This window comes from Ranitomeya imitator, chromosome 8 (assembly GCF_032444005.1).
Source record: "Ranitomeya imitator isolate aRanImi1 chromosome 8, aRanImi1.pri, whole genome shotgun sequence".
NCBI classification, from domain to species: domain Eukaryota; kingdom Metazoa; phylum Chordata; class Amphibia; order Anura; family Dendrobatidae; genus Ranitomeya; species Ranitomeya imitator.
The window spans coordinates 195,126,202-195,152,926 of NC_091289.1; the positions used below are offsets into that span (position 1 = coordinate 195,126,202).

Consider the following 26,725-nt stretch of genomic DNA (forward strand, 5'->3'; position numbering starts at 1 on the left):
AAAAACCTTGTAGAAAGAGCTGGTAAATTCTGCAGGCAGCAGAGAGACGTACATGGGAGGCAGGGAGCTGATCTCTATATATGAGCAGGAGGGGATGGATCGGCGAGCACTCGGGGGGACACACTATTTGGATCCCATTAGGGACGAGGAGCTCTGAGCATTCCAGTCCTGTCATCAGAGGGGCTATGGGGAAAGATTACTACTCAATTTTGGGCATCGAGAAGGGGGCTTCAGAGGAGGATATCAAGAAAGCTTACAGAAAGCAAGCTCTGAAGTGGCACCCGGACAAGAACAAGTCGGCCCACGCAGAAGAGAAGTTCAAGGAGATAGCGGAAGCCTACGAGGTGTTGAGTGACCCCAAAAAGAGAGAGATCTATGATCAATACGGGGAGGAGGGTATGTATCATCTTCTATGTCTCATCCTTCCCGCATGCAATGGACGACTGATAGTCAAATGGTACTCCAGGGGTTAATACCTGTATCCCGCACGACTCCCAATAACCCTAGTGGATGGGATATGTTTACGTTTATTTTTTTTGCATTATTTCCTTTTGTGGCTGCGGCTTTAAATCGACGTCAGATGGAAACATCCTGGGCTCAGACGGGACATTTTTGATGCTATGTTTATGAGATGACATCGATTGGGGGGGGGGGGGTGTCGCTATCGTGCGTCAGTAAAAAAGGGGATGAGACCCGCTGGTTAATATCGACTGAGCCAGACCCCATGATCCCAGGATTTATCAAAGCAGCTGCTGCAATCAGACTGTTTGCATGCGACATATATGGGCCGGTGTCTAATCTAGTGTTATGCCATGTATGAGGACAATAAAATAGTGATACGTCATAATAAGCCGACGCTCTCATCACATTTGTGTTGTATGTATAGTTTGCGCCCCACAAAAGGGCCTGATATCAGTGGCTTAGCGCTAGGGGGGTCAGGGGCACGGTTACCCCATGTGCCACAGTCTATATGGGATTGCAAAATTTCACCCCAACTCGCTGCTTCCCAACAATGTCCACCTTGTAAAGTGGACCGTGCTTGTAAGCATGCAGTGAGTGCTGGTTATGCAGAGCACAACTGATGAGATGAGACTTGCCATCAGCTTCTGTGCTCTGCATAGGCAGCAACTGAAATGACAAAGCTCTGACTAATGAAGTGAGGTTTGTCATCTCAGTACGGAAGGCAGCAAATAATAATTGCAAGCCCGTCTTCACAGCTGCATAGGCAGCAAGGAAAAAAGGTGAGCAGCCAAGGAACAAAGACACTTGATTGAAATCAATCTTTATTCATTACCGAGAGCGGCTGTTATATTTTTACACTTTTTTTTTTAAACTTAAGGACTGATTTAGGGTTAGGCTTAGGGTAATAAAATTGTTACCTAAAAAAAAATGTAATAAAAACCCATAACAAGTTACAATGCTTTATTTTAACATTTTTAGAAATGAAAAAAAAAAAACTGGAAGGAGAACACAGAAGCCATAATTCCATCAATATTTGTCTTTTGTCGCTATTTTTTTTCCATTGCGATTTATTTATAGTTTTATGTTTCAACAGATTTTTATTTATTTTTCCAAAAAGAAAGAAAAACAAAACAAAACAATTTTTTTTTTAACAACAATAACAAGCTATGGATGTGGCATATCACTTCTATCTTTAAAGTATATCTTCTCTCAATATTTTACTATACTTAAGACATTATTTATTGTAATGGGAGAGATAGGCAGGGGAAGGGCAAAGAAGGGGGTTAGAAGGGTAAAGGAATGGGTATATCCAAATCTAGGATACAAACAGGAGTAAATGCTGTATAGTCAATTTTCGCAAAAAAAAAAAAAAAAAAACAATAAAATTATTTATCTGTTTAAACAGTTATAATCATACTATTACCTACTATTATTTATACCAACTTTATATCCACCAATAATACACAATATATTTACTTCTAATTATGTTTCTAATAATTCTACATTTAATAAACTGCATTCTTATTGTTCCAAGCCTACATTTCTTTTGCAATTGTTGATATATTTATGACATGTCGAGCCTTAAATAAAGCTACTGTCCGCCTGCTCAGTGTCCATCTTTAGTGATAGTCACGGGCGCATTACAGGCGTTTTTGCTGCATGTCCACAGCGAAACACAAAGACGCACATGCGTTTTTTTATGTACAGATTTTTTGCATACTTACCGCCTAGAGGGATTGACGTGCCACAGATTACCAAAATTGCACCTCAGATCAATTTCCGCAGCGTAAAAAAAATAGAGGTACGATGTGCGAGGGATTTATATAAATCTCATCCACTTTCACTGAAGTGTGATTTGTGCAATGTGTGAGCTTAGAGCCACTAGCGTCCAATTTTCTCTCTTATGTTTTTCCCGCTGTTCTTCTAAGTATTCCCCCTTTTTTTTTAAATCCACTATACTGTACCAGAGGTATGGGCCTTTTTATTTAGTGCTAATTTTTTTATGCTCTTTGCCAAGGGGGCGGTGCTCACATGACTCTCTGGGGGTGGGGTCTTCGGGCTGCCCTGCATAAGTACCCTGAAAGCCACGCCCCTGAGGAAAGATAATTTTGAAAATACAAAACAAAAGAGATTACTGAGGGGAAATGGCAGCAATAAATCAAGAGCCAATCCTGCCCTCTTCTGAGCTGTTCACAGGTTCCCTTTCAATACACTGTGCAGCCCCAATAATCTAATATAGATATAACAAAATCTGGAAAAATATCAGAAACTAGAAAAATGCACTAAATTCAATTAGATGTTACATGCATAGTAATAGGATAGCTAACAACTAATCCTAGGTGCCGAGTCTTACAGGGTTGGTGCTTGTAAATGTGACGCTAGCATAGTATCGCATTAGTATAAATGCCTTCTATGTGACGTCACATTACTAGATGCCAAGACCAAGGTGATTCTGAGCGATGGTAATGTACTCAACACCACATGCTAAATATTAGAAAAGAGACAAAAGTAACCAAAAAGGGTAATAAACAAACTATGGTGGCTGGATGGTTACTATGTCATTGTCATAAGCAACAAAAGGAAATCATGGAGCTGGAGAGACGTCTTCGCTCCTGCACGATATGTACAGGACTGCCGGCTCCAGGCGCGGACACTGAAAATCTTACATGATGTCATGAAATTCCTAAATCCTAATTGCAAACAGTGAATACAAGCCATAAGAATACAAGCCATAGAAATACAAGCCATAAAAATACAAGCCATAGGAATACAAGCCATAAGAATACAAGCCATAAGAATACAAACCATAAGAATACAAGCCATAGAAATACAAGCCATAAGAATACAAGCCATAAGAATACAAGCCATAGAAATACAAGCCTTAAGAATACAAGCCATAAGAATACAAGCCATAAGAATACAAGCCATAAAAATACAAGCCATAGAAATACAAGCCATAAGAATACAAGCCATAAGAATACAAGCCATAAGAATACAAGCCATAGAAATACAAGCCATAAGAATACAAGCCATAAGAATACAAGCCTTAAGAATACAAGCCATAAGAATACAAGCCATAGAAATACAAGCCATAAGAATACAAGCCATAAGAATACAAGCCATAAGAATACAAGCCATAAGAATACAAGCCATAAGAATACAAGCCATAGAAATACAAGCCATAAGAATACAAGCCATAAGAATGCAAGCCATAAGAATACAAGCCATAGAAATACAAGCCATAAGAATACAAGCCATAAGAATACAAGCCATAAGAATACAAGCCATAAGAATACAAGCCATAAGACCGCGTCTCCAGGAGGGGGGCAGCGTTTAACATCTTGCAGATTTTGCAGTGATCCTCAGTGTGCGGCTTCATTATAGCGCTGCGTCGTCAGCTCCCACAGGACCAGTAACACTGTTGGGCTCGTTCTTGTACAATCAGTGAAAAATCATGAAAGCAGATGTAGAATATAATGACATGTAGCAGAACTTACACTCCATATACCCAGGCCTGGGGGCGAATATGACGACATGTAGCAGAACTTATACTCCATATACCCAGGCCTGGGGGCAATGCATTTATTGAGGAGCCCGTGCTTATCAGTATCTGATGGCCCTCCATATTTGGTGCTGGAGAAACATTGTCTCCATGTTGCATTTTAACGTTTCCATTCTTTTAATAAATGGGGGTAAGTAGTGTTAGGGCAATGTGGAAGCTATTTATCATATTTCCCATTCTTAATCTTGTCTATGTTTGAAGCTAAAAAGGAGCCTGTAATCCCAGCTGACCGTATAAGCTAAGCACATCGCTTTGTAGTGGAGATCGCCCCTATTAAAATCAGCTTTATGGTTCCAATCTGCGTCTCTTCTGCAGAGACTGAAGTTTAATGATGCATGCTAATTAGTATGTTTGGTGCACCCTGGGTGTGGCCAAGAGGCTCAGTGCACCTTTCTGCCCACTGGCTTGGCATGGTGCACCCTGGGTGTGGCCAAGAGGCTCAGTGCACCTTTCTGCCCACTGGCTTGGCATGTCTTCGCCTCCGTCACTGGTGATTGACAGCATTAGCTTGCCTGAGCTTTCTCTACAGACGTTACTTCTCCAGGCAAGCCAGTGGTGTCAATAGTTTTGAGCCTGTGAGCGCTGCTCTGGAGCTGGCTGGACCGCTCAGTCCTCACGGCTTCAGTGTCTGTGCGCTCCTCCCCGACTGCAGCAGCAGAGGGCAGCGCTCCGTTCTGGCCAGCTGCAGAACCATGCCATAGGCCCGAACTGTCAATCATCGTACCGCCCCGCCTCTTGAAGAAATTCTGCTGAGACAACCCCTTTAAGTTCTGTCACTATTAAATTAAAGCAGAAAACAAAATTCTGTATTTTTGTAATATCCATGGAAACGTTAATTGCGACAAATGAAGAATTATGCGGCTGACGTTGCGATCACTGATCTCCTTGACAACTACAGTTTTGGCAAATCCTCGGTATAAAAGGCAAATCACTGTTCACAGCTTCTGTATACAGGTAAAACTTTGATGCATGAGAAAAATGGTGGGGAGATTAACCAAATCTGGTGCAAGAGGAACGTGGGGCAGGAATTAACTGCAACCAATCAAGGGACTCTCAGACCCCCTAAGGCCTTCCCGACCTCTGCCCACCCTTCCTGTAGGGGACAGGGTCAGAATGCTAATATAGCACATATGTGCCCATGGACGCCCAGCTACCCGGCGCCAGTTGGGGATATATGGTGGTGTCGCGCCACCAGAAACAATTGTGCACCTCTTCTGCGACTTGTAGTCATGCCTATAATGGAGCCTGGATTCTACTGTAAAGAACAACAACAAATGTTATTGTCTATGAGACTATTCCAGAAAGATTTTTTTTTGGATATTTACAGAATGTCTCAATATACATTGAGTAAGATTTATATGTATAGGATGGGACAACTTACTTAAACTCTTCCAGTAAATCCTTCTAGATTGTCTTGCTGACTGTCTCCTTTGCAAACCCAATGTTTCCAGTTACGCTATCGGCCAATAAAACAATTCTGGCAGCATCTGCCGCTACTTCTCTTTCCATACATCGCATAGCCATTAACTGTCCCTGATTTCCTGGGCCGAAAATGTAATAGCTGCCCAAACCAAAAGTGGGAATTCTGGGGAGAGTGAAAGGTGTTCCCGGGAGGGGTGAATATTCCCAGAATGAGCAGTCAGGGTTTGGGATGGAACTTAAAACACCCCAGAAATGTTGGTAGCTATGATCTGGGAGTACAGCGCTTGTATTCAGATAGGACCCCATTGTAATAAATGGCATGTGATTATAGGGGGGCCCAGGATAATAAAGTTTTGTTCCTGGCAGACACATGCAGTATATGCTATAGCCTTGATCCCCTGATTTTTGGCTGTTGTGTATACAGCCCCGTACGCTCAGACGTGGAATGTGGTTTTCTGTCCGCGCCACCCACTCAGTGTTATTCTAGGAAATGCCAGGGCTGGAGCCATGTGTTTCATTCCATCTCCAGTCTCTTTGGCATTATGGCTGAGCTGCATTGACATGGTCATCACTGTACAGTCACATACACAGTTAAAATTTGGTTCCATTTTGGACCCCTCCCAAATAATGAGCGGTCCCTGCTGTCTCGTCACGCACAGATACGAGTGCTCGCTGTTTGGAGAAGGCGTACAAAATGCTGGACCTTTTATTAGGAGGGTAGGTCCACACGGTCAGTAAGTGGCAGCGCTTTGGATGCAGGTGAATCCTCTGTGGTCATTGAATCGTGCGGAATCACCGCGTCCTATACATTGTACAGGTGACATTTATCTTGCGGAGACTTGTGTCTCTGCAACATAAATTGACAAGCTGTGGTCTGGAAAGATGCACCGCATGTCCGTCTCCCCAGGGAAGCTGCGGTCGTCGGTGTACACAGAGTGGACATGGGATTTATTGAAATCCCATCCACTATGCTGTAACATCTGGACTCTGCACAGGTACGCAGCGTCCAATCTGCAGCGTTTACTGACCGTGTGCACATACCTGGAGGGCCATGTGGTCGATAATTGTGCGCTCTTGCGACAAGCTTAGATCTGATTTGTATTGATACTTTCCTTAATATTACCGCAATACTGTTGCAGACTGCATGGATTTGCATTTGTACTGTGAACACTTTAAGGCCTGTAGCGTCATGTTTGCAGTCACCATGTTTGGAGCTAATTGCAGAACAAGCAGGGAGCACTTTTACCAATATGATCCATTTTCATCAGTCGCCTTCTTACTGGTGATGTGTCAAATGCTCGTAGTAATAACTGTTTAATATGGCAGTCTAGCTGCTGCTTGTTCTTTGCCAAAACTGGAGAAGGCTTGAGATTGGGCAGGTTCAATGCAACACATGAGAGGTTAACCTTAAAGGGAACTTGTCACCTGAATTTGGTGGGACCGGTTTTCGGTCATATGGGCGGAGTTTTCGTGTGTTTGATTCACCCTTTCCTTACCCGCTGGCTGCATGCTGGCCGCAATATTGGATTGAAGTCGATTGAAGCCGAAAAGCATTAGTGCGCATGCGCCGGCGCACTATGTCCCGGAACACAGCAAAATACTTTCGGGACATAGTGCGCCGGCGCATGCGCACTAATGCTTTTCGGCTTTGCCCGCAGTTGGGCAAAGCATACTGCGCGTGCGTAAGGCAAGATTGCCTTGCGCAGGCGTGTACTACGGGGGACAGAGCATGAATTTCAATCCAATATTGCGACCAGCATGCAGCAAGCGGGTAAGGACATGGTGAATCAAACACCCCAAAACTCCGCCCATATGACCGAAAACCGGTCCCGCCAAATTCAGGTGACAGGTTCCCTTTAACTTTAAAATAGTAAATGCCATGAATGTCTACTCACTGAGACCCTCATGATGTCTAACAAAAAGGAGCTGTGGTGATCAGTCATCAGCATTTATGACACTTATGAAGGTAGAAAAAGAAAAGTAGGTATAAACAGCTTCCGTTCACCTATTCCTGAGATTTTGGGTATGTTATGCCTGGTATTCGGCTGAAAAGGACCTGTGAGCAGCTGTTAGTCACCGACCAATCAGCAGATGTGCTCAGTAATGCTGCTTGATAGGACTGTCCTCACTATGCTTTTCCTAAATGTCCTTTTCAGTAGGATGCTTGGCACAATAAACAGCTCCTAAAGCTGATTCTTGTAGTTATGTGGTAGAAACTGTTAGAGGGAACAATGGGAGACACAGTAATTAGTGCAGTAAAGTGGTGACAGTCCAAATGCTGACTGTATTATTTTTTTCTTACACCCTTCTGGACCTGTTAAGATTAACAATTATAGTAGGGAAAACCCTTTTAAGCTTCTGGTCCAAAAAACTTGGGGCAAATTTACTATTTAGCATGCAGCAGAATTCTGGCGGCATTAGGTGTTCGTGGCTTAAAATGCACAAAATGATGCTAACATATTTGACACAAGATGAACAAATTTTACGTGACCAATGTAGTGCAGCGGGGTTGGTGCAGTGCAACAGATAGATAGGCAGGGACCACATAAGCGTTCAAAGCAAATGTCTTTAATGTCCAAAGAAACTCACAAATGGAAAGCAAATGGTATCCTTCGGTTCGAAGCCAGGGCGTTAAGACAGTCCGTAACCGAGACCTGTTGCCGTGGGCAGCTGCACAGTCGTGTCTTGCTGAGGGGTGCCAGGCATTTTTGCTTCCCTTGGCTCCATGTTGCTTCACACAAGCCGGATGTTGCAGAGCCACCTGCCCTGCAGTTTGCAAACCAACACTGACATACCCAACCTATGCTGTAGGGTTTTTAAATGGAATCTGTGGCCATGGGCCACTTGTAAGACCTGGTTGGAGGGAGTGAACCGCCCCACTACCATCCTGTAGTTCGCTCCAAAAATAAAAGCCCTTAATGGGTTTTTCCTAAACATTGCTTTGGCCAAATAACTTGACCAGGTCGACACTTTTATTTTGCACTGCAACCACAGCTATGCCTGTGACTGCAACTCACTCCAGCCACCTCAATACGTTTCTATGCGCATCCTGGGGGACACATATCGACCCTCACATATGATCCCCCTCACGGCCTCACACCAAGAAGTGGAATAAAGTGAGTGGCAGCAGATTTATCCTCTCACCAGCCCTTGTGATGTTTGTGCATCGAGTCTGATCCTAATAATAAACTTTCCCCATCAGATGAAAGCGGCATTCCCATAGTCTTCATTGCCATGGTTACTTTCATCATACTTTCATGCTGATTACTTTGTATTTTCTTACCTTCTGTTCCATACTTGACACTTATGTGTTTCTGTAAGTTTGAGATGCAGAATGAGGCTGAGAACATAAGTAGCAATAAACACAATCGGAGCAGCATGCGGTATGACCGCTCTGATATTATGTATTTGGAGGGATCGGTCAGCACATTTTTACATTTGTCCCCCTGCAAAAATGTTACCTTTTTGTAGAGATCCAATGTGCCGGTCATGAGAAGTTCCGCGTGGACGGTCCACGTACTTGGGAGAAGCGCGGGTGCATTGCCGCCTCCAGTGCTTCCTGCAGCAGAGCCAGTCTCGCCTCTGACGCAGCACAGTGTCTCTGTGTTTGCAAGTACATGCTCCCCGACTATGGACCCAAACCTTGCAGAGCTGGCCGGTAACCTAGACATCAAATGGAAAACTATGAAATTAAAAAATCCTCTTGAATGGAGAGGATTGTAATAAGAAGTGAATGGAATAATTACTTGTTTTTACACGCACTGTGCAATTTTAACCATTAACAAACATGCGAAGACCCCTGTAAAGACGAGCTCTCACTGGATTTTTTTATTGTTTTTATTTTAACTGAGAACCATTTCCAATTTCTGATTCTGGAACAGTTTTCCTTTTCCATTTGAGCCTCTCCATTCCAAAACGATGCCTCCCGGTAATGATGCAAAGACCATCTCTGTGGGCACGGACATTTTTTGATTGGCTAGTATCAGAAAAGAAACTGCAAACACCCACAGAAAAGTTCTGTGCTACACGCCCCGTTGTTGAAGGGAAAATTTGCTCCATTATTACCGGGGAACATAACCTTGGACGGGATCGGAACAGAAGAAAAACTGTTCCGGAATCAGTAGAGTAGCTGAAATTGGGGGATGTAAAATTAACAAAAAAATCCAGTGAAAGGTCTTCTATAAAGATGCTTTCAGTATCGTGCTAAGTTCTGACTCTGAATGCTGCATTGGAAGGAAATAGGCAGAGCTCAACAATCTCTGCAGGACCTGCAGATATGCCTGAAGAAGGGGAAGAAGGGGCATGTAGACAAGCTCAAAATCAGGGAACCATCTCTTCTTCCCACCTATCCGTCCAGACATGATGGCGATCACCGAATGAACGAGAAAAGCGATCTCTCGTTGGTCATTGGATGGTTTATGCCTCCACAAAAAGCATCATTATCGGTAGCACATCGTCCAGTGCAACCAGATGTGCTGCCGATAACATGATGCTGTAAGGGAAGGGGGCATAACGATGCTGTTAGTAATTGTTCTTGTCCCATCAGGGCTCGTTGGTCGGTGTAAACAGACCATTAAGTAAGCAACATCAACTTATATATATATATATAGTGGATCGGCGCTTGTTAACAGGCCCAGGTCGGCCCATCTGAATGTACCTAGATGTGAATCTTTCCATTGAAAACATATGTTGGCTGAGCAGAGAGCTCATTGCTGTCAACTGAATGAACGTTGAGCCAACAGCCATCTGATGTGCATCTCTTCATTCGGGAGACTCTCTAGGCCGTGGAGGGAACACCTGATGGGAGCTGTCGGGTGAAAGAAGGATAGTGAATATTGGATTTCAACATGTCCAATCTTTGGTCCACCCAGGAGTTAAGGCCCTGTTTCTCTTCTCACTCAAAACATGAACGCTCGACTTATTGTGCACGTTTCTAGATGGGAATATCTGTTGCCCAATTGTTGGTCAACTACTGCATCTAACAGCCCATCCTGTGATTGCTTTCACCCAATTTCTTTGAGCAGAGAGTTTGACCTTTGCATTATTGGGAAGAGTCCAGAAATGACATTGTATCAAAATCCTGTAAGAATCTTGCAATAATGTTTTTCTATCATTAATTCTAGGACTTAAAGGAGGACCTGGGGCACAAAATGGACACGGAGGAAACTTCCACTACACATTTCATGGAGATCCACACGCCACTTTTGCTGCATTTTTCGGTGGAGCAAACCCTTTCGAAATCTTCTTCGGAAGACGAATGCCCAGCGGTCGGGACGACGAGGACATGGAGTTGGATGGCGATCCGTTCAGCTCATTTTCTAGCTTTGGCATGAATGGGTTTCCAAGAGAAAAGAACCAGGTTGGTCAGATCCGACGCAAACAGGACCCCCCAATAATCCACGAGCTGAAAGTGTCTCTAGAGGAGATATACCACGGATGCACTAAAAGAATGAGAATCGCCAGGAAGAGGATGAATCCTGACGGAAGAACTGCACGGACTGAGGATAAGATCCTGACCATCGAGATAAAGAAAGGATGGAAAGAAGGCACCAAAATCACATTCCCCAAAGAGGGAGACGAGGCGCCCATGACCATTCCTGCCGATGTAGTATTTGTCATAAAGGACAAGCCCCATGCACATTTTAAGAGGGACGGCTCGAACATTGTGTGCCCTTTACAGATCAGCCTACGGGAGGTAAGATTTATGGTTGCCACTTTGTTAGTTATATCTCTTTTGTCTAGACTTTGTTTTATCAGAGTGAGGACTGTGACTTTTCGGGGGACAGACTTGATCATAGGGAGGTGTTGCACGGACATTTTTTTGTGTGATACTAATCTGACGCCATGGTTGGAGGGCACTTCCCCAAAGTCCGAGACCTATCCAGTGATCCCTCCTGGCCGAGCTCGTAGTGCACAAAGGACGGACGTTGTAGACACAGGATGGGAAGTAGTTTACATAAAGTGACTTTAAGAAATAATATCCTGAGAACGATCCAAAAAATATATAGATGACAGGGGGGAAACATTGGACACAATGGTCCTTCTATTGCCGTATGTGTTGTCTACAGCCGTATGTTGTAACATAAGTGAATCGCTACCTTGTCGGGGACTAAGACTTGAATCGGAGGGTCTGAAAATGAAAAATGATCACATGAAGCGGAGGACGGAGTGAGAGAACGCCCGGGGGCCGGCCATTTGGTCACACAAAGGCTTGCTTCTCTGGATAGAATAAGTGTGTTTTGCACATACAGACGTCTTGTGTGCAGTCACCGTCCATCGTCACGTCTGCTCCAACCACCAGTAAAATCAGGGGCTCATTTTGACTGCAGAACTGGTTTTACGCTCTCAAAGAGTCACTGTTTGCGTCTAATTTACAGGATTTTTTTATATGATGTATGCAGTGAGTAGTTGTAACGCATGATCCTAATAGAGGATGTCAAACAGGTTTACATATGAGATCTCTGTATACAGCGCCGTGCTCCGTGCAGAATGTTTCACCTGAACTGAGAGGTGTAGCTAGGGGTTCATCTCAGGGGGGCGAAATATCTGAGTGGCCCCTAACCAGTAACCCTGATTACAGCTATGGTGACACGTCCTAATAATTGATGTAAGGGAACCCCAGCAGATAACCGAGCTGTTATTGAAAGAAATCACTATACAAAGGCCAACTCTGATATTGCCACCACATAGTGTATAGTGCCCACGTAGTGGTAGATGCCGGTCCTGCCGAACATGTAATAGGTCACAGCACAGTTATAGATTGTGACTTACAGCTGATGTTCTTTCTGATGGAGTCGCTCACTTTTCCCATCTGGCCCAGACCGACATGACAACTTCTCCAGTGCAGAGATTACAGCACAGTCACAATTACCAGAGTGCCCTTATAACAATAAGTGCCCACTTAACATTGCTAATGGCCACTGAGACTTCCCCTGTACAGCCCCTCTACACAGTCTGTCACCATAACTCCCTTATACACAGTATGATGTAACTACAGCTCCACTGTAGACTGCATAATGCCCCGAAAACTATATGATGCCTCCACACTGTATAATGGCCTCTTAGTAGCCCCCACACTGTTTGATTGCTCCCACACTGTATGATGGCCCCCTCACTTTATGACGGTCCCTACAGTAGTCGCTAACCTGTATGATGACCTACACAGTAGTCCAAACAGTATATTGTCCCCCTTAGTAGCCACCATTCTGTAAGATGGCCCCCTTAACCCCTTACCGGCATCGGACGTACTATACCGTCCGATGCCGGCTCCCCTGCTTTGATGCAGGGCTCCGCGGTGAGCCCGCAACAAAGCCGGGACATGTCAGCTGTTTTGAACAGCTGATATGTGCCCGTAATAGGCGCGGGCAGAATCGCGATCTGCCCGCACCTATTAACTAGTTAAATGCCGCTGTCAAACGCAGACAGCGGCATTTAACTACCGCTTCCGGCCGGGCGGCCGGAAATGACGTCATCGCCGACCCCCGTCACATGATCGGGGGTCGGCGATGCTTGTATATTGTAACCATAGAGGTCCTTGAGACCTCTATGGTTACTGATTGCCCGTCGCTGTGAGCGCCACCCTGTGGTCGGCGCTCACAGCACACGTGCAATTCTGCTACATAGCAGCGATCAGCAGATCGCTGCTATGTAGCAGAGCCGATCGTGCTATGCCTGCTTCTAGCCTCTCATGGAGGCTATTGAAGCATGGCAAAAGTTAAAAAAAAAAGTTTAAAAAAATGTGAAAAAAATAAAAAAAAACATAAAAGTTTAAATCACCCCCCTTTCGCCCCAATCAAAATAAATCAATAAAAAAAATATCAAATCTACGCATATTTGGTATCGCCGCGCTCAGAATCGCCCGATCTATCAAATAAAAAAAAGTATTAACCTGATCGCTAAACAGCGTAGCGGGAAAAAAACTCGAAACGCCAGAATTACGTTTTTTTGGTCGCCGCGACATTGCATTAAAATGCAATAACGGGCGATCAAAAGAACGTATCTGCACCGAAATGCTATCATTAGAAACGTCATCTCGGCACGCAAAAAATAAGCCCTCAACCGACCCCAGATGATGAAAAATGGAGACGCTACGAGTATCGGAAAATGGCGCAATTTTTATTTTTTTTTTTTAGCAAAGTTTGGAATTTTTTTTCACCACTTAGATAAAAAATAACCTAGTCATGTTTGGTGTCTATGAACTTGTAATGACCTGGAGAATCATAATGGCAGGTCATTTTTAGCATTTAGTGAACCTAGCAAAAAAGCCAAACAAAAAACCAATGTGGGATTGCACTTTTTTTGCAATTTCACCGCACTTGGAATTTGTTTCCCGTTTTCTAGTACACGACATGCTAAAACCAATGATGTCGTTCAAAAGTACAACTCGTCCCGCAAAAAATAAGCCCTCACATGGCCAAATTGACGGAAAAATAAAAAAGTTATGGCTCTGGGAAGGAGGGGAGCGAAAAACGAACACGGAAAAACGAAAAATCCCCCGGTCATGAAGGGGTTAAAAGACATCACTCTCATGGCCCCATTAGAAGCTCCAACTCTGTAGGAAGGCCCCCTTATCAGCCACCACTTTGTATGGGGCCCCCCTTATCATCCCACCACTCTGTAGGAAGGCCCCCTTAGCAGCCCCCACTCTGCAGGAAGGCCCCCGTATCAGCCACCACTCAGTAAGGGGCCCCCTTATCAGTCCACACTTTGTAGGAAGGCCCCCTTATCGGTCTCCACTATGTAGGAAGGCCACCTTATCAGCCTCCACTCTGTAGGCGGCCCCCTTATCAGCCCACACTCTGTAGGAAGGCCCCCTTATCAGCCCCCACTCTGTAGGAAGGCCCCCTTATCAGCCCCCACTCTGTAGGAATGCCCCTTTATCAGCCCTCACTCTGTAGGGGGGCCCCCTTATCAGCCCCCACTCTGTAGGAAGGCCCCCTTATCAGCCCCCACTCTGTAGGAAGGCCCCCTTATCAGCCCACACACTTTGTAGGAGTGCACCTTATCAGCCCCTACTCTGTAGGAGGGCCCCTTATCTCCACTCTGTAGGGGGGCCCCCTTATCTCCACTCTGTAGGGGGCCCCCTTATCAGCCCCCACTCTGTAGGAAGGCCATCTTATCAGCCCACACTTTGTAGGGGGGCCTCCTTATCAGCCCCTACTCTGTAGGAAGGCCACCTTATCAGCCCACACTTTGTAGGAGGGCCCCTTATCAGCCCCCACTCTGTAGGGGTCCCCTGTTATGAAAGGCAATTCAGTACTACAATGGATATAGCGGTCAGAGCACATACAGTGATCTGACAATAACCCAAAATCATAGAACGAGCTCTGAGACGTGGGAACTCTGCAGACCGCAATCCCTAATCCTCTCCAAACAACACTAGAGGCAGCCGTGGATTGCGCCTAACTCTGCCTATGCAACTCGGCACAGCCTGAGAAACTAACTAGCCTGAAGATAGAAAATAAGCCTACCTTGCCTCAGAGAAATACCCCAAAGGAAAAGGCAGCCCCCCACATATAATGACTGTGAGTTAAGATGAAAAGACAAACGCAGAGATGAAATAGATTCAGCAAAGTGAGGCCCGACTTTCTTAACAGATCGAGGATAGAAAAGGTAACTTTGCGGTCTACACAAAACCCTAAAGAAAACCACGCAAAGGGGGCAAAAAGACCCTCCGTACCGAACTAACGGCACGGAGGTACACCCTTTGCGTCCCAGAGCTTCCAGCAACAAATTAGACAAGCTGGACAGAAAAAATAGCAAACAAATAGCAAAGAAGAACTCAGCTATGCAGAGCAGCAGGCCACAGGAACGATCCAGGGAAAAGCAAGTCCAACACTGGAACATTGACAGGAAGCCAGGATCAAAGCATTAGGTGGAGTCAAGCAGAGAAGCACCCCAAAGACCTCACCAGATCACCTGAGGGAGGAAACTCAGAAGCCGCAGTACCACTTCCCTCCACCAACAGAAGCTCACAGAGAGAATCAGCCGAAGTACCACTTGTGACCACAGGAGGGAGCTCTGCCACAGAATTCACAACAGTACCCCCCCCCCTTGAGGAGGGGTCACCAAACCCTCACCAAAGCCCCCAGGCCGACCAGGATGAGCCACATGAAAGGCACGAACAAGATCGGGAGCATGGACATCAGAGGCAAAAACCCAGGAATTATCTTCCTGAGCATAACCCTTCCATTTAACCAGATACTGGAGTTTCCGTCTAGAAACACGAGAATCCAAAATCTTCTCCACAATATACTCCAATTCCCCCTCCACCAAAACCGGGGCAGGAGGATCAACAGATGGAACCATAGGTGCCACGTATCTCTGCAACAATGACCTATGGAATACATTATGTATGGAAAAAGAATCTGGAAGGGTCAGACGAAAAGACACAGGATTAAGAACCTCAGAAATCCTATACGGACCAATGAAACGATGTTTAAACTTAGGAGAGGAAACCTTGATAGGAATATGACGAGAAGATAACCAAACCAGATCCCCAACACGAAGTCGGGGACCCACACAGCGTCTGCGATTAGCGAAACGTTGAGCCTTCTCCTGGGACAAGGTCAAATTGTCCACTACATGAGTCCAAATCTGCTGCAACCTGTCCAGCACAGTATCCACACCAGGACAGTCCGAAGACTCAACCTGTCCTGAAGAGAAACGAGGATGGAACCCAGAATTGCAGAAAAATGGCGAAACCAAGGTAGCCGAGCTGGCCCAATTATTAAGGGCGAACTCAGCCAAAGGCAAAAAGAACACCCAGTCATCCTGATCGGCAGAAACAAAGCATCTCAGATATGTTTCCAAGGTCTGATTGGTTCGTTCGGTCTGGCCATTAGTCTGAGGATGGAAAGCCGAGGAAAAAGACAAGTCAATGCCCATCCTACCACAAAAGGCTCGCCAAAACCTTGAAACAAACTGGGAACCTCTGTCAGAAACGATATTATCTGGAATGCCATGTAAACGAACCACATGCTGGAAGAACAATGGCACCAAATCAGAGGAGGAAGGCAATTTAGACAAGGGTACCAGATGGACCATCTTAGAAAAGCGATCACAGACCACCCAAATGACTGACATCTTTTGAGAAACGGGAAGATCTGAAATAAAATCCATAGAGATATGTGTCCAGGGCCTCTTCGGGACTGGCAAGGGCAAAAGCAACCCACTGGCACGAGAACAGCAGGGCTTAGCCCGAGCACAAATTCCACAGGACTGCACAAAAACACGCACATCCCGCAACAGAGACGGCCACCAAAAGGATCTAGCCACCAACTCTCTGGTACCAAAGATTCCAGGATGACCAGCCAAGACCGAACAATGAACCTCAGAGATAACTTTATTGGTCCACCTATCAGGGACAAACAGTCTCTCCGCTGGACAACGATCAGGTTTATTAGCCTGAAATTTTTGCAGCAACCGCCGCAAATCAGGGGAGATGGCAGACACAATTACTCCTTCCTTGAGGATACCCGCCGGCTCAGACAAACCCGGAGAGTTGGGCACAAAACTCCTAGACAGAGCATCCGCCTTCACATTTTTAGAGCCCGGAAGGTACGAAATCACAAAGTCAAAACGGGCAAAAAACAGCGACCAACGAGCCTGTCTAGGATTCAACCGCTTAGCAGACTCAAGATAAGTCAAGTTCTTATGATCAGTCAATACCACCACGCGATGCTTAGCTCCTTCAAGCCAATGACGCCACTCCTCGAATGCCCACTTCATGGCCAGCAACTCTCGGTTGCCCACATCATAATTTCGCTCAGCAGGTGAAAACTTCCTGGAAAAAAAAGCGCATGGTTTCATCACTGAGCAATCAGAACCTCTCTGCGACAAAACAGCCCCTGCTCCAATCTCAGAAGCATCAACCTCGACCTGGAACGGAAGAGAAACATCTGGTTGACACAACACAGGGGCAGAAGAAAAACGACGCTTCAAGTCTTGAAAAGCTTCCACAGCAGCAGAAGACCAATTGACCAAATCAGCACCCTTCTTGGTCAAATCGGTCAATGGTTTGGCAATACTAGAAAAATTGCAGATGAAGCGACGATAAAAATTAGCAAAGCCCAGGAACTTTTGCAGACTTTTCAGAGATGTCGGCTGAGTCCAATCATGGATGGCTTGGACCTTAACAGGATCCATCTCGATAGTAGAAGGGGAAAAGATGAACCCCAAAAATGAAACCTTCTGCACACCAAAGAGACACTTTGATCCCTTCACAAACAAAGAATTAGCACTCAGGACCTGAAAAACTGTTCTGACCTGCTTCACATGAGACTCCCAATCATCCGAGAAGATCAAAATGTCATCCAAGTACACAATCAGGAATTTATCCAGGTACTCTCGGAAGATGTCATGCATAAAGGACTGAAACACTGATGGAGCATTGGCAAGTCCGAATGGCATCACTAGATACTCAAAATGACCCTCGGGCGTATTAAATGCAGTTTTCCATTCATCTCCTCGCCTGATTCGCACCAGATTATACGCACCACGAAGATCTATCTTGGTGAACCAACTAGCCCCCTTAATCCGAGCAAACAAATCAGATAACAATGGCAAGGGGTACTGAAATTTAACCGTGATCTTATTTAGAAGGCGGTAATCTATACAAGGTCTCAGCGAACCATCCTTCTTGGCTACAAAAAAGAACCCTGCTCCTAATGGTGACGATGACGGGCGAATATGCCCCTTCTCCAGGGATTCCTTCACATAACTGCGCATAGCGGCGTGCTCAGACACGGATAAATTAAACAGTCGACCTTTTGGGAATTTACTACCAGGAATCAAATTGATAGCACAATCACAATCCCTATGCGGAGGTAGGGCATCGGACTTGGGCTCATCAAATACATCCCGGTAATCAGACAAGAACTCTGGAACCTCAGAAGGGGTGGATGACGAAATTGACAGAAATGGAACATCACCATGTACCCCCTGACAACCCCAGCTGGACACCGACATGGATTTCCAATCCAATACTGGATTATGGGCTTGTAGCCATGGCAACCCCAACACGACCACATCATGCAGATTATGCAACACCAGAAAGCGAATAACCTCCTGATGTGCAGGAGCCATGCACATGGTCAGCTGGGTCCAGTATTGAGGCTTATTCTTGGCCAAAGGCGTGGCATCAATTCCTCTCAATGGAATAGGACACTGCAAGGGCTCTAAGAGAAATCCACAACGCCTAGCATACTCCAAGTCCATCAAATTCAGGGCAGCGCCTGAATCCACAAATGCCATGACAGAATACGATGACAAAGAGCAGATCAAGGTAACGGACAGAAGAAATTTTGACTGTACCGTACCAATGGTGGCAGACCTAGCGAACCGCTTAGTGCGCTTAGGACAATCAGAGATAGCATGAGTGGAATCACCACAGTAGAAACACAGCCCATTCAGACGTCTGTGTTCTTGCCGTTTAACTCTGGTCAAAGTCCTATCGCACTGCATAGGCTCAGGTTTAAGCTCAGGTAATACCGCCAAATGGTGCACAGATTTACGCTCACGCAAGCGTCGACCGATCTGAATGGCCAAAGACATAGACTCATTCAAACCAGCAGGCATAGGAAATCCCACCATGACATCCTTAAGGGCTTCAGAGAGACCCTTTCTGAACATAGCTGCCAGCGCAGATTCATTCCATTGAGTGAGCACGGACCACTTTCTAAATTTCTGACAATATACCTCTATCTCATCCTGACCCTGACAAAGAGCCAGCAAATTTTTCTCTGCCTGATCCACTGAATTAGGTTCATCGTACAGCAATCCGAGCGCCAGGAAAAACGCATCGATATTACTCAATGCAGGATCTCCTGGCGCAAGAGAAAATGCCCAGTCCTGAGGGTCGCCGCACAAAAAAGAAATAACAATCAAAACCTGTTGAACTGGATCACCAGAGGAGCGAGGTTTCAAGGCCAGAAATAATTTACAATTATTTTTGAAACTCAGAAACTTAGTTCTATCTCCAAAAAAACAAATCAGGAATAGGAATTCTTGGTTCCAACATAGCTTTCTGATCAATAGTGTCTTGAATCTTTTGTACTCTTGCCGAGAGCTGATCCACAAATGAAGACAGACTTCTAATGTCCATCGCTACACCTGTGTACTGAACCACCCAAATGTCTAGGGGAAAAAAAAGGCAAAACACAGTGCAAAGAAAAAAAAATGGTCTCAGAACTTCTTTTTTCCCTCTATTGAGAATCATTAGCACTTTTGGCTTCCTGTACTGTTGTGAAAGGCAATTCAGTATCACAATGGACATAGAGGTCAGAGCACATACAGTGATCTGACAATAACCCAAAATCATAGAACGAGCTCTGAGACGTGGGAACTCTGCAGACCGCAATCCCTAATCCTCTCCAAACAACACTAGAGGCAGCCGTGGATTGCGCCTAACTCTGCCTATGCAACTCGGCACAGCCTGAGAAACTAACTAGCCTGAAGATAGAAAATAAGCCTACCTTGCCTCAGAGAAATACCCCAAAGGAAAAGGCAGCCCCCCACATATAATGACTGTGAGTTAAGATGAAAAGACAAACGCAGAGATGAAATAGATTCAGCAAAGTGAGGCCCGACTTTCTTAACAGATCGAGGATAGAAAAGGTAACTTTGCGGTCTACACAAAACCCTAAAGAAAACCACGCAAAGGGGGCAAAAAGACCCTCCGTACTGAACTAACGGCACGGAGGTACACCCTTTGCGTCCCAGAGCTTCCAGCAACAAATTAGACAAGCTGGACAGAAAAAATAGCAAACAAATAGCAAAGAAGAACTCAGCTATGCAGAGCAGCAGGCCACAGGAACGATCCAGGGAAAAGCAAGTCCAACACTGGAACATTGACAGGAAGCCAGGATCAAAGCATTAGGTGGAGTCAAGCAGAGAAGCACCCAACGACCTCACCAGATCACCTAAAGGAGGAAACTCAGAAGCCGCAGTACCACTTCCCTCCACCAACAGAAGCTCACAGAGAGAATCAGCCGAAGTACCACTTGTGACCACAGGAGGGAGCTCTGCCACAGAATTCACAACAGTCCCCCTTATCTCCACTCTGTAGGGGGGGGGGCCCTTATCTCCACTCTGTAGGGGGCCCCTTATCAGCCCCCACTCTGTAGGAAGGCCACCTTATCAGACCACACTTTGTAGGGGGGCCCACTTATCAGCCCACACTGTAGGAAGGCCCCCTTATCAGCCCCCACTCTGTAGGAAGGCCCCCTTATCAGCCCCCACTCTGTAGGAAGGCCCCCTTATCAGCCCACACACTTTGTAGGAGTGCACCTTATCAGTCCCCACTCTGTAGGAGGGCCCCTTATCTCCACTCTGTAGGGGGCTCCCTTATCTCCAATCTGTAGGGGGGCCCCCTTATCAGCCCCCACCCTGTAGAAAGGCCACCTTATCAGCCCACACTTTGTAGGGGGCCCCCTTATCAGCCCCTACTCTGTAGGGGGGCCCCCTTATCTCCACTCTGTAGGGGGGCCCCCTTATCTTCACTCTGTAGGGGGGGCCCCTTATCAGCCCCCACTCTGTAGGAAGGCCCCTTATCAGCCCCCACTCTGTAGGAAGGCCCCTTATTAGCCCCCACTCTGTAAGGGGGCCCTGTGACTAAAAGTAGCAATTCTGGCATTTCGATGTTAACATGCAGGTTGAATAATGTTATATTTTGATAGATCGGACTTTTGAGGACTTGATTATTCCCAATATGTTTATTTCTTTTCTTTTTTTTTTATTGGGAAAAGGATGATACAACAAACTTTTAAACTTTTTATTCATAGTTTCTTAATATTTTGTAAAGGTTTTTTTTACCTTTTTTTTTCTAGCAATCCTGTTAGGGCTGGAACCTGCAATCATTTTGTCGCTTGTACTTTATATACTTTGTTATTCCTGTATACAGTAAAATTTGTGATCTCTCATGAAGTGCAGCCACCGGCTTGGTTGATAGCAGCACAAAGATGGCCACTATGTGGGGGGCTTAAGCAGGCCATCAACTGCCATCACGATCCATCGGCACCCCGCTGTTGCTTTGTGAGGGGTGAGGAGGATGATGATGGCATTTAAGTACTGCAGTCCGGTTGGCATGCCGATTCAGGAGGCCAAGATCTCGTACGACTGCGTCAGTGAAAAAAATAAAGAATTTATGGTGGGTGTAATGCGCAAAGGTTAAGAGGTAAGATCGGTCCGTCACTAGGACCCTTTCAGCTAGGAGGGTTGTCCCATCAGAGATGACCGGCATCTCGTGCATTCACCGGTCATCGCAGCAGGTCACACAGCTGATGGGGGAAGCCAGGGATGAAATATTACATGGCGGCTACTGAGACGTATATCTATCTATAATACTAGGAAGGTTCGAGTCCGCCAGATGGGGAACGTATGTATTCATTGCCTGCGGTTTATGTAACGTGTTTTCTGTGTTTCCAGGCTTTGTGTGGCTGCTCCATTACTGTGCCCACCTTGGACAACCGCAACATCCCTATGACCATAAATGAAGTTATTAAGCCGGGAATGAGGCGAAGGATTATTGGGTACGGACTCCCTTTTCCAAAAAGCCCTGATCAACATGGAGACCTTCTGATCGAGTTTGAAGTCATTTTCCCGGACAGCATTCCACAGTCATCAAAGGAAATTCTGAAACGGCACCTGCCGGCGTCCTAGACGAGGCCAAAAGCACAAAGTGGTCTCCGAACAGACTCCTCAGTCCTAGAACGTGCGGCCAGCCGTCCATCCGCGCTACCCCAGTGTCTGGAGGGCTGGATGTGTGCAGTATATAACCCTGCGGAGGACATTTTCTGCTGTTGCCATTTTGGGGGGGGGTTTCACAGGCCTACTAATGACGGCTGTTTACTGTAGGAGCATTTCTGTTATTACGGAGCCGGTCATTATATCAGGAAGCTTGCAAGTAGCATAATAATGGTGATGACGCAAACCCTGCATAGCGATAGTTCTTATCTATTAGATTGGCGGTATATTCAGCATCAGACTTCATCCCGCACAGCCTTTAACAAGCGTCGGTGTTACGTGAGTTTCACAGCTTTGTACATTTATTTGTTTTTTTTTTTCTCACAATGCGGCATTAGCTTTTCTTCTGTAACAATCCCGTGAGCGCCCGGGTCAGGCCATTTCGCACGACCCCACACAGACTGATAGGAATAGTCCCCATGCAGTTTGCATATCATCGGCAGCACATCTGCTGTTTTACATGGCGAGCTCTGCTGCCGACAACTATTTGAGGGCCGGCAGAAAACGATCCCTTCATCTTTTCATTATCGGGAATGGATGTCCTTATGAATTCAGATATAACCCATTTATAGGCCTGTAGGAAGTTCACAGAGGGGCGTGAGAGGCGGGAACCTCGTGTAACCTGCCGGACGGGCACTGGCTCCTGATTCCGCTCACGGCGGCTTTGCTTCAGATGAGGCGCTTAGCTTGAACGTTACAGATACGCCTTATTACTGTCTCTTTGTACTCTTTTGGTCCAAACCTCTACTTCTTATGTGCACCTTCTTCACTAGAAGATCCTTACGCAGTCGCTACGAGACCTGGACTGTATCTGCTCGTGTAGCTTCCCTCCGCTCCACCTGCCCTCTGCAACTGACCTATAATGGATGGGAACTGACCCCCAAATAATATAGGCTAGCCTCTTCTCACCTGAGCCACCTGCAAGCCTATCCCCTAACTACCCGCACTGGCACGGCTCTGCAGACACCGCACACAGAATACACGGAGCGGGGCCGAAGAACAAAATTAGAGGGTCCGTCTTTCTTGTAGGAGGGTTAGCAGGAAATTCTCATCCCACTTACCGGCCTTTATACAAGTAGCAAATAACATTACAAGTTAGACTTCCGGCTGAATTAATGTGCAATGTGGGGGTGCAGGATTATGGGGGAGTCAATCAAGTGGTCAACAGCTATCGCTTGTGTATGGGCAGAGTGCAAACAGCCGCTCTATGGGACGATGCGGGGGAACTTACAGGGGGACTCTGGACTGTAGAGGGGGAGGGAGTCACTAAGCAGTAATGGTATCCTTGTATATCTAAAGGTTCCCATATAACTTAGTGGGCACTCGACTCCCCCATACACATGCACGCTCTGAGGGGGAAGGGGAGCGAGCTGCCTTTAGGCACCTCTGGCTGTGGAAAGGCCTGGGTCCTGCTGCCTCATCCTTTCACCTGTTGGGGGAGAATCGGAAACCCCCATTCGCTTTGGTCAGTTGGTCCCAATGAAATTGGGAATTAGAATGAATCTAGAGTATGGGGTCTGTAAATGTAGACATTGGGGCCTCGCGGCGTTGGTCTTATCGTGGCTTCTGTTAAAGAGATTGTGTGAAAAGCTCCCAATTCTGTGCCCCGTTTTGTCCATAGTCCTGATTTAGTGTTGCAGCATTCATGGAGCTGAGCTGCAAAATCAGTCGCCGTCCATGAACATGAGGGCTGGACGGATTACAGGACCCCCCTCCAATCTCAGTTTTGGCTGCACCCCCTGAGCCTGTGGATTTCATCAGGAAAGGATGACCATCTAATGTCAGGGAAAGAAGGGCAGGTCATGTTGAATTAGGTTTCTGGCATTGACTTCCATTCTGTCCATTTAAAACACATGCACTCTCAGGTGAGGTGAGCGTCCATGTGTATGTGGAGGTCATCCAGAAATAGGTAGTGTGCTGGCTCTCAGCTGTTAAAACTGCTTGGCAAGCTTTAGTATCCATTTTTATTTAAAGTGCAACTAAGGTTTTAAAAGTTTTTTTTGATATGCTGTAGTCAATGCCGTAATTAGAGTTCAATGCACCCCGATGCAAAATGTGGTTCCCCCCTTCCCTCTGCATGTTGGTCAGATGTATGGTCTTTATAGTGTTCAAAATCCCATGAAGACATAAGCGTTGCCCCCCTTCATTATGTAGTAATGTCTCCCATCCTGTACTAATGTACTCCATCCTGGGCCCCTTCCATGTATATGTGTCCACAATCCTGGTAGATACGGTATATACCTGGAAGCGTCTCAGGATGGGGGATATGTCCCCCATCCTGGTATATGTGTCCCTTATTCTGCGCCCCATCCTCACTTCTTGGTATATATGTCCTTCATCTTGGCATATATGTCTCCTATCCAGGTATATATGCCCCCATCACTGGACCCATCCTGGTATATATATCCCCTCTGTGCCCATCCTGGTATATAAGTCCTCTATCCTGTGCCCATCCTGGTATATATGTCCCCCATCCTGGTATATATGTCCTCTATCCTTTGCCCATCCTGGTATATATGTCCTCTATCCTTTGCCCATCCTGGTATATATGTCCTCTATCCTTTGCCCATCCTGGTATACATGTCCTCTATCCTTTGCCCATCCTGGTATATATGTCCTCTATCCTTTTCCCATCCTGGTATATATGTCCTCTATCCTTTGCCAAATCCTGGTATATATGTCCCCCATCCTCGTATATATGTCCTCTATCCTTTGCCCATCCTGGTATATATGTCCTCTATCCTTTGCCCATCCTGGTATATATGTCCTCTATCCTTTGCCCATCCTGGTATACATGTCCTCTATCCTTTGCCCATCCTGGTATACATGTCCTCTATCCTTTGCCAAATTCTGGTATATATGTCCTCTATCCTTTACCCATCCTGGTATATATGTCCTCTATCCTTTGCCAAATCCTGGTATATATGTCCTCTATCATTTGCCAAATCCTTGTATATATGTCCTCTATCCTTTGCCAAATCCTGGTATATATGTCCTCTATCCTTTACCCATCCTGGTATATATGTCCTCTATCCTTTGCCCATCCTGGTATATTTTTCTCCATCCTGGTATATATGTCCACCATCCTGGTATACATGTCCTCTATCCTTTGCCCATCCTGGTATATATGTCCTCTATCCTTTGCCCATCCTGGTATATTTTTCTCCATCCTGGTATATATGTCCCCCATCCTGGTATACATGTCCCCCATCCTGGTATATATGTCCTCTATCCTTTGCCCATCCTGGTATACATGTCCTCTATCCTTTGCCCATCCTGGTATATATGTCCTTTATCCTTTTCCCATCCTGGTATATATGTCCTCTATCCTTTGCCCATCCTGGTATATATGTCCTCTATCCTTTGCCCATCCTGGTATATTTTTCTCCATCCTGGTATATATGTCCACCATCCTGGTATACATGTCCTCTATCCTTTGCCCATCCTGGTATATATGTCCTCTATCCTTTGCCCATCCTGGTATATTTTTCTCCATCCTGGTATATATGTCCCCCATCCTGGTATACATGTCCCCCATCCTGGTATACATGTCCTTTATCCTTTGCCCATCGTGGTATACATGTCCTCTATCCTTTGCCCATCCTGGTATATATGTCCTCTATCCTTTTCCCATCCTGGTATACATGTCCTTTATCCTTTGCCCATCCTGGTATATATGTCCTCTATCCTTTTCCCATCCTGGTATATATGTCCTCTATCCTTTTCCCATCCTGGTATACATGTCCTCTATCCTTTGCCCATCCTGTTATACATGTCTTCTATCCTTTGCCCATCCTGGTATATATGTCCTTTATCCTTTGCCCATCCTGGTATATATGTCCTCTATCCTTTGCCCATCCTGGTATATATGTCCTCTATCCTTTGCCCATCCTGGTATATTTTTCTCCATCCTGGTATATATGTCCCCCATCTTAGTATATATATCGCCCATTCTGCTGTTGTAAAAAAAAGAAAAATGATCCTACTCGCCTTCCTCTGCTCCCACACAATGCGGCGTCCTCCTCTTTAGGTGGCGCAGAATCCGGCAGCCGACTTTGGCGTGCAAGCGACGGGCAGCGCATGACGCCACTGCGATGTGCAACCACTGACTGACACTATGACATCAACTGGCGGCCTCTGATCGGCAGCAGCTTGTACGTATTGTGGTGCTGGGACCCGACGGGTCTACACAACGTTCAAGTGGCTACAACATATACAGAAACCTTTACAAGTTTAGTAAACGGCACACACGCACGGCTGGTGGACGCGGCAGGAATGTATTTACCTTTTTGCTCGCACTCAGGGACGTCATTCGCTCTGCTTGGAGCCCAAACACCAAGAGGTTCTGCAGCTGCCGCTGTTCTGCACCCACTGAATGCTCATCGCTCTGGAGTAATCATGTCAGGGATGACAGTGTATGGGCAGAGTGCAAACAGCCGCTCTATGGGACGATGCGGGGGAACTTACAGGGGGACTCTGGACTGTAGAGGGGGAGGGAGTCACTAAGCAGTAATGGTATCCTTGTATATCTAAAGG

At 45.9% G+C, this 26,725-nt stretch overlaps 1 protein-coding gene across 1 annotated transcript; it reads left to right on the forward strand.

Moving 5' to 3' along the window:
* Nucleotides 1-46: 46 nt before the first annotated feature.
* DNAJB4 (DnaJ heat shock protein family (Hsp40) member B4) lies at nt 47-25,731 on the forward strand. The gene is made up of 3 exons (XM_069738335.1): nt 47-396; nt 10,570-11,141; nt 21,872-25,731. The coding sequence occupies exons 1-3, from the start codon at nt 81-83 to the stop codon at nt 22,103-22,105; spliced, it is 1,122 nt and encodes a 373-aa protein (XP_069594436.1). The 5' UTR covers nt 47-80; the 3' UTR covers nt 22,106-25,731.
* The last annotated feature ends 994 nt before the right edge of the window (nt 25,732-26,725 follow it).